Source organism: Priapulus caudatus, unplaced genomic scaffold (genome assembly GCF_000485595.1).
Source record: "Priapulus caudatus unplaced genomic scaffold, Priapulus_caudatus-5.0.1 Scaffold227, whole genome shotgun sequence".
NCBI lineage: Eukaryota > Metazoa > Priapulida > Priapulimorpha > Priapulimorphida > Priapulidae > Priapulus > Priapulus caudatus.
The window spans coordinates 283523-297811 of NW_014577288.1; the positions used below are offsets into that span (position 1 = coordinate 283523).

At 40.1% G+C, this 14289-nt stretch overlaps 1 protein-coding gene and 1 long non-coding RNA gene across 4 annotated transcripts in view; both read right to left on the reverse strand.

The window, feature by feature from the left end:
• Nucleotides 1–960: 960 nt before the first annotated feature.
• The window catches only part of LOC106807652, a 25615-nt gene continuing 12286 nt past the window's right edge, over nucleotides 961–14289 (reverse strand). The window contains exon 3 of the long non-coding RNA XR_001393690.1: nucleotides 961–1112. This is a non-coding gene — a long non-coding RNA (uncharacterized LOC106807652). The remainder of the gene's footprint in view (nucleotides 1113–14289) is intronic.
• LOC106807650 (zinc finger protein 431-like) overlaps nucleotides 2947–14289 on the reverse strand; it is a 13985-nt gene continuing 2642 nt past the window's right edge. For 2 of the 3 annotated variants that reach the window (XM_014810060.1, XM_014810061.1), the window contains exon 2: nucleotides 2947–4954. In XM_014810060.1, coding sequence (XP_014665546.1) covers nucleotides 3468–4889 — 1422 coding nt within the window. In that variant the 5' untranslated portion in view covers nucleotides 4890–4954 and the 3' untranslated portion in view covers nucleotides 2947–3467. Of the gene's footprint in view, nucleotides 4955–12275; nucleotides 12290–14289 lie in introns of those variants that run through there. The other variant, XM_014810062.1, reaches the window with a different exon arrangement.

A 14289-nucleotide genomic window follows, 5' to 3' on the forward strand; every position in this document is an offset into this window, starting at 1 on the left:
ACGCGGCAGGGTCTACACTCACCGTGTGTCAAATATTTGCACACACGGCGCGCGCACGCACGCACACTAACGCATTCACACTACACAACGGGCATGCGCAGGCCACAATCACACGCGCACTCCACGCCACAGACATTTAACCAATTAACACCACATCAACTCGCCACATGCAGGCACGACAGACGACGCCATACATACGATAACACACGACACGCACACGCACTAAGCACAACACGCATACATACAATACAGCAACACACGTCACACGCGCAAGCACAAACGCAACGCACACGCAAGCACTCACACGCACCCTCACCGCCACACCGGCGCACACACATACACACACATACAACTGTTGCCGTATCTCGTTGGGTGTTTGTCTTAAATTTTCGTCTTCACAACTGTGCGCGGCCAGTGCAGTGGCTGTTTATACACCGCAGCCGCACAATGTCTTTGGTAGTGTGCTATGCGCGCGATGCCGTCGTGTGCGTGTGCGTTTAGTGTGGCTTTGCCTATGCTATGGTGACAGCGGTCCACCTAAATTAAATCGCCGTCCACTGACTTTCAAGAACATATATCTTCAAAACTACTCAATGCATTTTGCTTTTTTTTAAGAATTTGACTTATTAATGATGCTTCGTACCAGAATGATATTTTCAAAAATAATATCTAAATAAGTGAAATTGTACTATGAAATTACACCATTTACCTTTATTTGATAAATTGTATGTAATTTTAAGGTAAAATTTCAGATTTTATATATATTTAGATACAATCTTTTTAAACAAATATTGATATATGACTCGAGTCTACATATCAGTATTTACTGTAAATACATCCTCAACTAAAAGGGAGAGATAAATGGTTAAACCGCCTTCCTCAATTCATACCCCACTCAAACCCGTCTGGAGGACGGGTAGAATTATATACATATATAATATGTATATAAACAACTTACTCGTATGTATCGGTGAAATTTCTCGAGACGTTGACGATGACGACTGTCGGTGTGTAGATTAAACCGTTCTCCGTGTGCACGTGTGGGGATGTCAGCAGACGATAGAGCGTTGACAGTCGGATCTGTCTGTGCCTGAGCCTTTATACACGCTGCCCTACCGGAACGGAATTTACTGCACAACAGCTGATGACGAGCAGGGTGCGACCACAGGCACTTGAAGCGTTTCAATAAAATATAATGCTAACTAAATAGAAACATTAAGAATTTGGTAGTAAATAGATTTCGTATTTAGTTAGCATTATATTTTATTGAAACGCTTCAAGTGCCTGTGGGTGCGACCACAGGGATTTACCAGGAGATGCTGCTACGCAGAATGCATATTGATATAAAGAGGATGGGGGTGTGGAATTTCTGCTCCAGCAGAGTGCGACCACCGGGATTTACCAGGTGCATAATGTGCATATATAATAATATGCCCATGCGTGCTGTTTCAAGGCCGTGAACGAGGTAGCACATCATGCACACCTAAAGCACTCTATGCAACTGCCGTTCTCTGTCTGTCTGTGTCTGCGTGCGTGCGTGCGTGCGTGCGTGCGTGCGTGCGTGCGTGCGCGTGTGTGTGTGTGTGTGCGTGCNGCATTGTTTACCAGTAATAACAACCACAACCGCAGAATGGGGAAGTAATCCCATGAATTATTACAGGGCCCCTTTAAAATTAGCTTTGGACGCACGTAAAATAAGTGTGGGCAATGGAGCTATGTGCATCTTGGACACACTTATAAGTGCGGCTAACGCGAAATTCGATCAATTTTTGTGTTTGGACGCACTTAAATAAGTGCCAATAACATCGACCTAATGAAAAACTACAATTTCATGATATTCAGAAAAGAAATTAAATAAAATACTATGCCAGGGAAAATGTTAATATGCGAGCTAGAGGACGTTGAGATCATTACGATCTCACATCCAATGTATAGTATATGCCACCTCCAGAAAATAGGATGAGAATACTGAGTGAGAATGATCGAGTTTACCAACGTTGAATTCCATATTCTCTAGCTCTCCAAGCAGGGCGCGTTTCTAATAAACGCACGTACTAGATCTAATCATAGAATATTTACAAGGATGGGGGAATGCATAATGTATTTAAGATCGCAATAGCCGTACGGCGTACGTGTATTTTACTTGTGAATATTTCATGATTTTTGATTGTGATATGCAGTCTTAAAAGATTGCGTGCTGTAATTAATTTGCTAAATTTGGTTAATTAATATTCGAGTTTCTTCGTCATGTATTTCGTTCAGATGACAAATTTCATCGAGAGCGTAGAGAGACATCATCCTTACGCAATGGATACGAGCTTGATTAAATTTGATGAGCAGCTGTGTATATAGCGATGCCCTTTAGAATGTTACCTGTCCGTAATCCTGACAGTATCCTAAATTTTGTTAACAAATATTCGAGTTTCTTCATCATATAATATTTCGTTCAGGTTAATGACTAGGGTCAGATTAGATTCAGAGGTTCTGATGCGATGGCTGTGCGTGCGTGCGTGCGTGCGTGCATGCGTGAGTATACCTGCTTACGTACGTGTGTGCATGCTTGAGTATACCTGTTTACGTGCGTGCATGCGTGAGTATAACTGCCTACGTGCGTGCGTGCGTGCGCATGCGTGAGTATACCTGCTTACGTGTGTGCTGTGAGCGCGTGCGTGTATGCTTGCGTGCATGTGTGAGTATACCTGCTTACGTGTGTGTGCGAGTATACCTGCTTACGTGCGTGCGTGCGTGCATGCGTGCGTGCGTGAGTTTACCTGCTTACGTGCGTGCATGCTTGCGTGCGTGTTTATAACTGCTTACGTGCGTGCGTGCGTGCGTGCGTGCATGCGTTCGTGTGTGTGAGTACGAGCGTGCGAGCGTGTTGTATGTTTGCTCAATACTATTCAGACAATAGACCAACTCAATGAATAATTATTACAAACTATATGTATTTATACCCCCCCCCCCACACACACACACACGCGCACAGATTTTTGACACTTCCCTTTTTAGACTAAGCTTACACAGTACGAACTTACAAGCCATACTCTAGTCGGCATTCCTTTGTCAACTATGCAATATATAAAGGCGCTGGACTTCACTAAAGCACAGCAAGTTAAAAACAAAACTGGCAGCTATATCTATACATCTATAGCGCACTAAGCACTTCTGAGAACTGATCAGCAATGAGAAAATGAAAGATGAGGGGGGGGGGGGTTACAACAACATATGAGAATAGCAGCGATCCTGGAGAGCAAATGTATCCACACATATCACGTGCAAGCAGTAGCTATGTCATTGGCAGTGTGTTATCACGTGTCTAGGGCTTTCCTCTCATGTGAGTTAACTTGTGTGTCTTGAGATTTGCTGGTTGATTGCACCTGTAGTCACACATATCACACGCGTATGGTTTCTCTCCTGTGTGAGTTCGCTTAAGATTGGATAGTTCAGTGCACCTGTAGTCACATGTGTCACACTTGTAGGGTTTCACATGCATGAGGCTTTTCGCCTGTGTGAATTCGAATGTGCACCTTCATGTAACCTAAGTTAGAACATGAATATGAACAAATATCACACACATATACGTGTGGTTTCTCTCCTGTATGAATGCCCTTGTGTTGCTTAAGAGATCTGGATGACGTACATTTGTACTCGCATTTGTCACATGCATAGGGCTTTTCACCTGAGTGTGTTCGAAAATGCACCTTCAGACTACTCAAGCGAGAATATGAATATGAACAAATATCACACACGTAGGGTTTCTCTCCTGTGTGAGTGCGCTTGTGTGTCTTAAGATTGGATAGTTCAGTGCACCTGTAGTCACATGTGTCACACTTGTAGGGTTTCTCTCCTGTGTGGGTTCGCTTGTGTGCCTGGATAGCAGAGGAGGATATACCTTTGTACTCGCATTTGTCACATGCATAGGGCTTTTCTCCTGAGTGAGTTCGAAAGTGCACCTTCAGACGACTCAAGTCAGAATATGAACATGAACAAATATCACACACGTAGGGTTTCTCTCCTGTATGGATGCGTTTGTGTCTCTTCAGGCCAGCCATTCGAGAGCAGCTATAGTCACACGTATCACACGCATAAGGCTTCTCTCCTGTATGAGTTCGCTTGTGTTGCTTAAGATTGCATAGTTGGGAGCACCTGTAGTCACATGTGTCACATGCATAGGGTTTTTCTCCCGTGTGAGAGCGCATGTGTGTCTTCACACTGGATAGTTGAGCGCACCTGTAGTCACATGTATCACATGCATAGGGTGTCTCTCCTGTATGAATGTGCTTGTGTTGCTCGAGTGAAGCCATTCGAGAGCAGCTATAGTCACACATATTACACGTGTATAGTTTCTCTCCTGTGTGAGTGCGATTGTGACTCTTTAGATTATTGGATGACGCACATTTGTACTCGCATTTGTCACATGCATAAGGCTTTTCACCTGTGTGAGTTCGCTTGTGTGTCTTAAGATTGGATAGTTGAGTGCACCTGTAGTCACATGTGTCACACTTGTAGGGTTTCTCTCCTGTGTGAGTTAGCTTGTGTGCCTGGAGAGCAGAGGATGACGTACATTTGTACTCGCATTTGTCACATGCATAGGGCTTTTCAGCTGAGTGACTTCGAAAGTGAACATTCATACAACTTAATTTAGAACATGAATATAAACAAATATCACACACATGAGGTTTCTCTCCATGTGTGCGCATGTGACTCTTGAGATTAGCAGAGGTAGTGCTGGCATGTGAACAAACATCACACGCATAAGATTTCTCTCCTGAGTGAATGAGCGCATGGGTCTGCAGATGCTTCTCTAGTGCGAATCTGTGTCCACACGTATCACACGCGTATGGCTTCTCTCCTCCTGCAGGCGGTACATCTAAGTTGGAAGACTCCATCACACAGTTGGGAAGCTAAGCAGTTTTTTCCCCCGCGCAGGTTCTCCCGTCTGTCGCTCGACTTCCTGCGAGGAAAAAAGATCAACGTTAATCACCAACTACCTTCAGCTTAGACTTCTGATAATGGCGCCCAGTGAATAAGACGTGTTATACATCGGCTCCCATATATTTTGTGAAAATTAAAGGAAAAGTATCCAAAAAATCGACATTTTATGCGTGGAGCTAAGCAGAAGGTCTCGAAAAACTCCATGCACAACTACGTGACGAGGCAAAACAAGGAACGAAAGGAGACAGTGGATATTTCTATGAACGCCGAGTTCATTGAGAGAACACTTCAGTTAGCATGGCTACTGCAATGGCGCACAATGATGAAGCCGGTGCCGAGGTCACGAACGCGGAGCTCCGAGAACTCGTCGTCGGCCTAAAGGCAAGTCTAAATAACAAATTAGAAGCGGGGTTTTCCGACGTCACAGAGAAGATCACCACTTTAACAGAAATAAAATGAAAGTCTCAATGACACTGTAGCTCACCACAAAAAAAGATACAAATGAGTGAGTGAGAAGAAGTCAGTTTTAATTCAGCAACCATCAACGTGACATTATAGAAACGCGTCCCCGGGGCGAGGCTCGATGCCGGCGGCAAAGAGGTATATATGGGAGAACTCCCATTATATACTTTGATTAATTATATGTGTAATTTTTTATGTGAAAATGATAAATAATATTATATATAAATTATAAATAATTTATAAACCAAAATTAATCACAATTTGATGTTTCTTAGCATAACTCATTATATCATAATAATAATAATATAATAATAATAGTATAAATCATAATATGTTCATAGCAGGAATTTTGCATTAAAGATATTGTCAATGAAATCTCAAAGGAACCAGACGAGTGTGACACCACAGACTGTTTGTTATCTGCGTGTCTATATAATATGCTATATAATTGCCAAACCCTACCTAATTTGCATAAAGAAAATTTAAATATCAAAACCCCTAGCCCTTATTCTTTCACATACCAAAAATGAGCAAAATCCGTTGAACCTGAACTGACTAATGGCAATTCCCATTTTTGCCAAAACATTGCCATGGCTAGAAAATACGTCGACTGGCCTGCTCCAAAATAGAACGTTTAATATGGGAGCATAGCAGTAACAACTATACCCAATTCAGGGTCTCCAACCCTGTGAACTCCAAATGCGGTATGTTCCCGCGGTGATCACTAACTAGTGGCGTATTCAGAAATTGATGGAAAAGGGGGGGGGGAGTAAATGTACCTTGGCTGTCGCAGGCAAGTCCCCGTGCCGTAGGCATGCCAGTTGTAGGGGGGTTTGGGGGCATGCCCCCCCCAAAATTTTTTTTAATATTTAAGCCATTTTCCTGTAATCTGAGGCATACTGGGGGCCATATTCTCATGTCTGATAACACTATCTTAACCCTAGGCTCAACCCTACAACCCTTGTCTGATTAGCAGACAAACTACGTGACACCTTGCAGACAGCACCTGTCTGACTAGGCTGTTCCATTTATGCTAGCCGCACACTATCCAACCCGAGCGCAATCGGGAGGCTTACGTCTGGATCGGGAGGCTTAAGTTTGGCTCGGGAGGAGATTTTGGCCCGATTCGAATTTGACGATGTCAAGGCGAGCTAAAAATGCGCTCTCCCCCTGGGTGGAGGGACACACCTCCTAATTGTTATTATCAGATTGGCTGAGTCGCAAGAACTTGAACTCGCGAGCCGGAAGTTGAAAAAACCGGCCATGTTCTAATCTCTCAAGTAGATACTATCAGCTTGTTGAGTGCTCAAATTTTACTTTCACACTGCTGACTTTCAGTCGATTAGTTGAAACAATAATAAGCTCATCAACTTTTCAGCAAAAAGTTGTAAACCCAGCTTTAGACATTCTTACTGAAAACGCGGTTGTCTATATGAATACGACAGAAATCTGCAATGATTTCGACCATCTCCTCCGAATTTAAGTTCAATAATCCACATGAGCACACCGACATCAACTGCACACCTATGCAAGCTGACGTTTCCCACAAGTATTATGGTGATAATCCTCATATCTCAGACTCAGTCGTTGGGGGCTGTGACACCTATGTCCTATTGGAGCCCCACTGGTACTGATGGGGGTTTGAGAGGAAATAAGGCCTTGAATTTCGTTTAAGGATATGTTATAAAATAACACATTTTCATGGATTCTAGGTGCCAATAAACTGCTACAGAACGTTGTATTTTATATGTATTTTTGTCAATAAAAAAACATAAAAATCTGGCATACTTTAATGAGTGTTTTGAAACAGTTGTGCGATTAACCCGTAACATTTTTTTAAATAAAGGCAGTTAAAATTACCGCCCATCAACATTTTCAATTCGACGCAACACAAGAGGTAGGGGCACACAACACCCTAGCCTGACCAGGCTCCAGGGCTCCCTTTGGATGTTTTGAAGTTTGAGCCAAGACTAAGCCACCAAAGTTATTTTTAGCCAATGAAATACTATAGCCACTGCTCCTATTATCGTATGTGCTAAGCAATGCATAACCAGGTGATAGATATGGGAACACAGGTGCACTCAAATATTATACGACACAACACTGCAATCAGACGATTTCATCGATTAACCGTAATTTTTTTTTATTTTTTTTTATTTTTTATAATGTTTCTTATTTCTAGATCCACCAAAGCAATAACAATCAAAACAATAGGCATACATTGGTACATATGAACAATAATTAGTATATGACGAGAGCTATACAGAGTAATTTTTGCCATAATTTTTGGCAGGGGATATCTACTGCAACATGCAGCAACAGAAATAAGCAATATATATATATATATAGGCAACCAGGCCTTTTTGTATATGTTAAATACTTACAAACTGTTACGAATATAAGCTATTTAAAGTTTGTGCATTACTGATGCCCATTTTCCATAAAATCTGTCGAGTTTGTTATTTGTTGCTGCTATGTATTTTTCAATTTCCATGATGTATCTTAAATATGCCTTCACTGCAGCCAGGGTTGGGATCTTTTCGCTTAACTTTGAGCGATATATAACATATTTAGTAATGGTTAATATGAAATTAAAGATTATATCTTCTTTTGGAGAGCCCAGAATAATATCTTGCGCCTCCAAAGGTTTCAAGTGTGTATATCCGCAAGATATCAACCACTGGAGCAGATCGGTCCATATCAAAGCAATACATTCACATTCTACAAATAGATGAAGCAATGTTTCAATACTAACTTTACAAAAAGTACAAGAGTTATTGTCCTTGATGCCAATTGTTGTGAGAAGTTTATTTGTAGGTAAAATTCTTTTTAATATTTTATGTTGGAAATATCTTAAATTTGCATCAAGTGTAGTGGTAAACGGCAACTTATATATCTTGCCGAGGCATTTGGGATATATTGAGCTGATCTATGTTTGGGGTAGCTCACGTATCCATTTTGCCTGTGACGATGGGCAATTTTGAGAATCCTTATCTTAGAGATAGAATTTTTTGAATAAGCACTACATCCCTTGTTTACGCTTAGGACAGCCTGTAGCTGGGGTGTATGGAGGGGTTTGGGTGATTTTAATTATTGGCTAATGCCTTTAGCCAGCTCTGTGGTATTGCTCTTTTTAATCTAATGTAGTCTAAAAAGGTTATGTTAATATTGTAATCAGTTTTTAGCTCAGCTATAGTTTTTATATTACCAGTATCGTGCTGCATTATGTCCTTTATATATACCAGACCTTGGTTATACCAGGGTTTAATGAAATCCAACTTAACACACTGGTTTCCCCATATCGGTTGGTTTAGTATATCTATATTATGTTTTGGTTCAAATTTTTCACTAAACTTTGTCCACGCTTGGGTAACATTTGCCCAGAAAGGATTTTCTATTTTTGAAACAAAGGCGTTATTTACCGGGCCCATGCTAACCACTGTATTCAAGCCGTATTGATTAGGAAACAAATTCCAGGCATTTTGTTTAGTGCAAAATCTTCGAATCCAAGACAACTTTAGGCTTATCACATAATTTTTTATGTCTACCATTTTTAAGCGCCTCCATTTTCATAGTCTTTTGACAGTTGAGACTTACTTATTTTGGGGGGTTTGTTGTTCCAAATAAACGCTGAGAACATTTTATCTAGCATGTTGATAATTTTTTCATCTGGATCTGGAAGTGCTAGTAATAAGTGAGTTATCATTGGAAGAACTAGTGATTTGATAACAGTTATTTTGCCTAATGGGGTTATGTTTCGATAAGACCATGAGTGCAAGATGTTTTTCATATTTTGAATTTTGGGGAGTACATTCCATTCCGTAATATTTTGTAAATTTTGTTACTTGGAATTCAACACCCAATGATTTGAACGTGTTGGTCCATTCCAGATTGTTTTCTCTGCAAAAACGTCGATCCGACTCTCTCATTGATCCAAGCCAGACTACTTTAGTTTTTCCTATGTTAATTTTTAAACCAGATATTTCATAGTACCATTTAAATACATCTAGCGATTCTTTTAATGACTTTTCACTACCGTCTAATAGAAGGGATGTGTCATCCGCATATTGGGAGATTTTAATATGGTATTCCATAACTTTATGCCTTTAATATTTTTGTTGTTTCTAATGCCCAAAATTTTCACACAGAGGATAAAGATGTAGGGGGAGATCGGATCTCCTTGTCGGCAACTCTACCTAATTTAAAATTCTTGAAATAAGCCATTTTGAATAAGCGCAGGCTTCAGAACCAATATTGGAACATGTGAATCCACTGTTTTATGGATTCACCAATTGAAGAGGTCGAAAACTTTGAGTATAAAATCCCATGATACTGTATCGAAAGCTTTTTCAAAGTCAATTACTAACAGCATTCCAGGTATATTTTGTTTTTCAGTTTCGAACAGTACATCATGGAGTAGTCTTATGTTTTCTCCGATAGATCTTCCTTTTAAGAAGCCTGTTTGGTCTTCGTGAATTATACTGTCTAAGACTAGTTTTAGTCTTTCAGCAATGCATGAGGATATGAGTTTATAATTATATGAGATATTTAGAAGAGAAATAGGGCGCCAATTTTTTAGATAGTTGCGAGGTCTACCTGGCTTTGGTAGACATGTGATAACGCCTTGTTTTTGCGTTATGGACAGGTTTTTTATTTCAATAAGCAAAATTTATAGATCGAAGAAGAAAGTATCCTATGTCTACCCAGAAGAATTTTAGAAATTCTGCAGTGTAACCATCCAGTCCTGGACTTTTGTTATTTTTTGACCGTCTTAAAGCGTTTAGAAGCTCGGTGTATGTTATAGGTCCCTCCATGTTATTTTTTGCGATTCAGACAGAAGTGGAATATTGTGCCGTGCAGTTTGTCAATAGATATTGGTCGTCCCACCTCAACATGCTTTTTAGTGTAAAGAAACTCGTAGAAGTTTTTTTGCATGTTAAAATTTCCCTTTGTTCCGAAACAGTGGTTCCATCCTCCCGTTTTTTTCATTCATGATTTTGTTTGTATAATTTCTATTTTGTAGGTGAGAAAAATAGGATGATGGTTTTTCCCCTAGTTCATTACATCTCGGCTTGGATCTGATCATTATGCCCTGGATCTGTTTATTTCTAAGTGCTGCCTCTAGATTTTAAAAATTGGGAAGTTGTTCTAAAGTGTCCTAAATTTGTTTTAAGGTTCTGGGTCCATTTTAATTTTATCATCCAGAATTTAATTTTAGTTTCTATTGAGCGTTCTTGCTCATTGCTTAGGACTCTTTTTTGAGAAATAGTGTATAAATTTTTCCCGTCTTAGTTGGACTAGGAGAGTTTCCGCTAGAAGAGCTGATCATCTATTAGTTAGTTGGCAAGTCCTTTGTAGGATAGGTTGCCCGTATTCAGGATTATAGGGGGAGGCTGGGCGTATGTAGATTTTTTAGAATAGATTTCATTTTTTGTATTAAGTTTCTACACTTTCTGATCTTTAGAAAGGGAATTATTAAACTTCGCAGTATCTTTGCCACTGTTGCTGTTGATGAGGTGTTTAAACCAAGATTGTTACTGGAGCGCATGAGTTGAAGTTATATGTGGTAATGATATAATGTTCAAAGAATTTGACATCCTTGTGCCTCTGTGCCAAAAAAAAGATACAGGCGGGGCCATTTTTAATGGATTTTTTTTACCCCAAGTAAAATGTGCTTTATCTTCGTTAAAAGCTCTCCACACATCTACAAGTTCTTTTTCAGCAATAAACGACTTTACGACGTTTCTGGCCCTAGGGTTATTGATGGCTTTATAATTTAGTAAATCTTTTGTCGGATCTATTACCAAATTCCAGTCTCCACATAGTATAAAACTGTCATTCTCAAACTCTTCGACAATATTCATTATGTTGGTGTAAAAATCAGGCTTATCTTCATTTGGACCATAGAGATTTGCTAAGGTAAATCTCAAGGAATTATTTATGGAGATATCAAGGATGATATAGTTTCCATTTTTATCTTTTTTGCTTTTATGTATTTCATACTCAAAGCCATTATTAAATAGAATAGCAACTCCCCTATCCTGTGACGAATATGGACATATTAGACATTCAAGGCCCTATTCTGCTTTTACATAGTTTTCCAGTTTGGGACCAATGTGTATGTCTTGTAAACAAGTGATATGTATGTTTTGTTCACGAAAGCGTTTAAAAAAATCCCTACGCTTGATCCTATCTCCAAGTCCCCTACAGTTTAGTGTCTGTATGCTTATAGACATTTTGTTTATATTTTAAAGTTGAAAAAATAGGTTTTGAACTATATATAGACATGAGTATGTGGAAAACAGTAAAGGTATAAATTGTTGAAAGACATTTAGGAGCATTGCATTTGTTTTGGGGATCTAGAAACAAGTACACGTGTGTACTCAACAAGTACACAACAAATACGTTCAACCGTAATTTAGTAAGCAGTTAAATAATTCGATAATTGTATTCGACACTTAGTGTAATAAAATCGCCACTGGCATTTATTTATCGCATTTTGCGAAGGTGGTGAATGCCAGCGGTAGGCCAGGGGCTCTATGACTTTCACATTATAGGAGCCTGACCCTATTTTACGGAAAAACCTGTGTAGCGTTAAAAAACCCAAAAATTGCATAATTCAAAGATTCTTATTATCCCATTTGACCTAACTTGTTACATGCTGCAAGTGTACTCTCACACATGGCACACATCTCAACTGGTATTTCCCCCGGTACTCATGTTATAATTCGACAATTTCAAAAGGAGGTACACGAAACTTGCATTACTGCACATATACGCGAGAGCTAAAGCCTCATCTACACGGAGTCACCTTAACCCGAGTTAACACTTAACCCGAGTTCAGAAACATGCATCGTCTAAACAGAGTTTGTCTTAACCTGTGTGATGTGCGCCGACCGAGACGAGGAATAAGACGAAGGCTCAGGCTGTGGTTCAGTCAGCCATTTTATTTTCTACGCATGTATTGACGCATGACGTGGCGTAACGATGGTAAACTGTAATACATAGAAACCACAGCTTTAAATTTACACACACAAACACAATAATGAAATCAGGTCGCACATTACATGGGTATCACCAATACACTGCTAACAACTAACAACTTTGCACACGCGATAAGTCTCCAACCAAATATGCAACTATCCGCGTTCATATAACAGAAAATAACTCGCGTTCAGATCGGTTGGACGGGGTTAAGCAGGAGCACCAGAAAAAGCACCCGCTTCGCACGGACACTGCCACGAGAAGAACGCGGAATCTGTTGGCCTGAACCAACCGGACGTCCGGTAGCCGGAGCTACCAGAAAATGCGGATCGCGCAAAACGCGGAGCGACTAGTGTAACAGCACAAACATTTATCGCTGGAGATAACAACCTGAGTTAATTTAACGGCAGCTAGTGGGAGATGGGGTTTACTGCGGTATGCAATTATACGCATGTAACGAGTAACTTGTACTTCATCTTTTTCCCAGTTATTTATTTCTGCCGTGATCCGTATATTATTGAAAATATCGCCAAAAGTTACAAATATGCAAATCTGTGAATCTTAAAAAGTCGTGGAAAGGAAGTAACCCGGATGTCAACATTGCATGTGTCACCACCTATTCAGTCTACTGATAACTACCACTTAGCTCGAGTTAATGATTTCACGCGCATCTACACGAGTCTTGACGTAATTAGCTTAACCCCCCGCATCGCGCAGGGTTAAGGCTTAACCTAAAACTTACAGAATTACTCTCATAGTTATTCTCTTCCTTCCTTTTTAGTTAGTTGCAAACTTGAGGCTTTTTTTACTGCGATTCGCAGTGTTGATCTCTCAATTTGATCACCTTTGTTTCTTTCCATCTTCAATAGTCCCTTTCAAAGTTTTAGGACTAATATTTACAAGGTTACTAAAATAGGTATGACTATTCCTCTTTGATATCTATACTACATTAAATCTATGACCACAAAGATCTGTCGCTGCTGTTGTTAATTGATAATTTAATATCTAAATTTAGATGTACCCCTGTTCCTGTTTTTGGCCAACATTATTGTGTAAACCTCATGAATATATTAATCCTCAAAAGTCCAAGAGACTATAATGAAGACGGAATGAGACAAAGTTGATCAAATAGGCTTATCAACACTGCAGATGGCAGTAAAAAATGCCTCAAATTTGCAATAAACTATGTACAGCGGAAGGGAGAGAATTCCAATACGGAAAGACAGAAACAAAGAAGCTTAACTTAAAGTAATCCTTTGAAGATGGCACGTGTCAAAAGCAATGAATGATCAGGCTCAGATGATCAAGCTAATGTGACAGTGTTATCCGCTATTGGCTAGTATTGCTAGCACATAAAGCTGCATCTATATTGGTTGTACCGCAGGGACTTTAGACAGAGTCACTAAAAACTGAAAATAATATTGCACATTCACAAAAATTACCCTTTTATTACACTGCTACTATTGTGTCACTGTATATCAACTTGCTTTCACAAAAACTGATGTAGAACATGCCACTCCCACCACGTGCCGTTGCGATAGCGCTGCGTCACTAATATACTTCTATATATACATATATATGTGTGTGTGTGTGTGTGTGTGTGTGTGTGTGTGTGTGTGTGTGTGTGTGTGTGTGTGTGTGCGTGGCGTGCGTGCATGCGTGCATGCGTGTATAATACCTTTCTGAGCAATTCCACGAAAACCGTTCACTAAAGTAACAAGAGCCGCAGAGCGTCTGGGCTCATCTGAGGTCTGTTGCTACGATTATAAACGTAAAATTTCAGTCGTGCGTAGTACCACATTTGTTAGGCGCAGATATGCAGACACGCAGTTGCGTACACATCATTGTTAGGACACGCCCACTATCGCAGATGGAGGGTAGCCTGGGGAGGGTGGGGGGAGGGGGTGG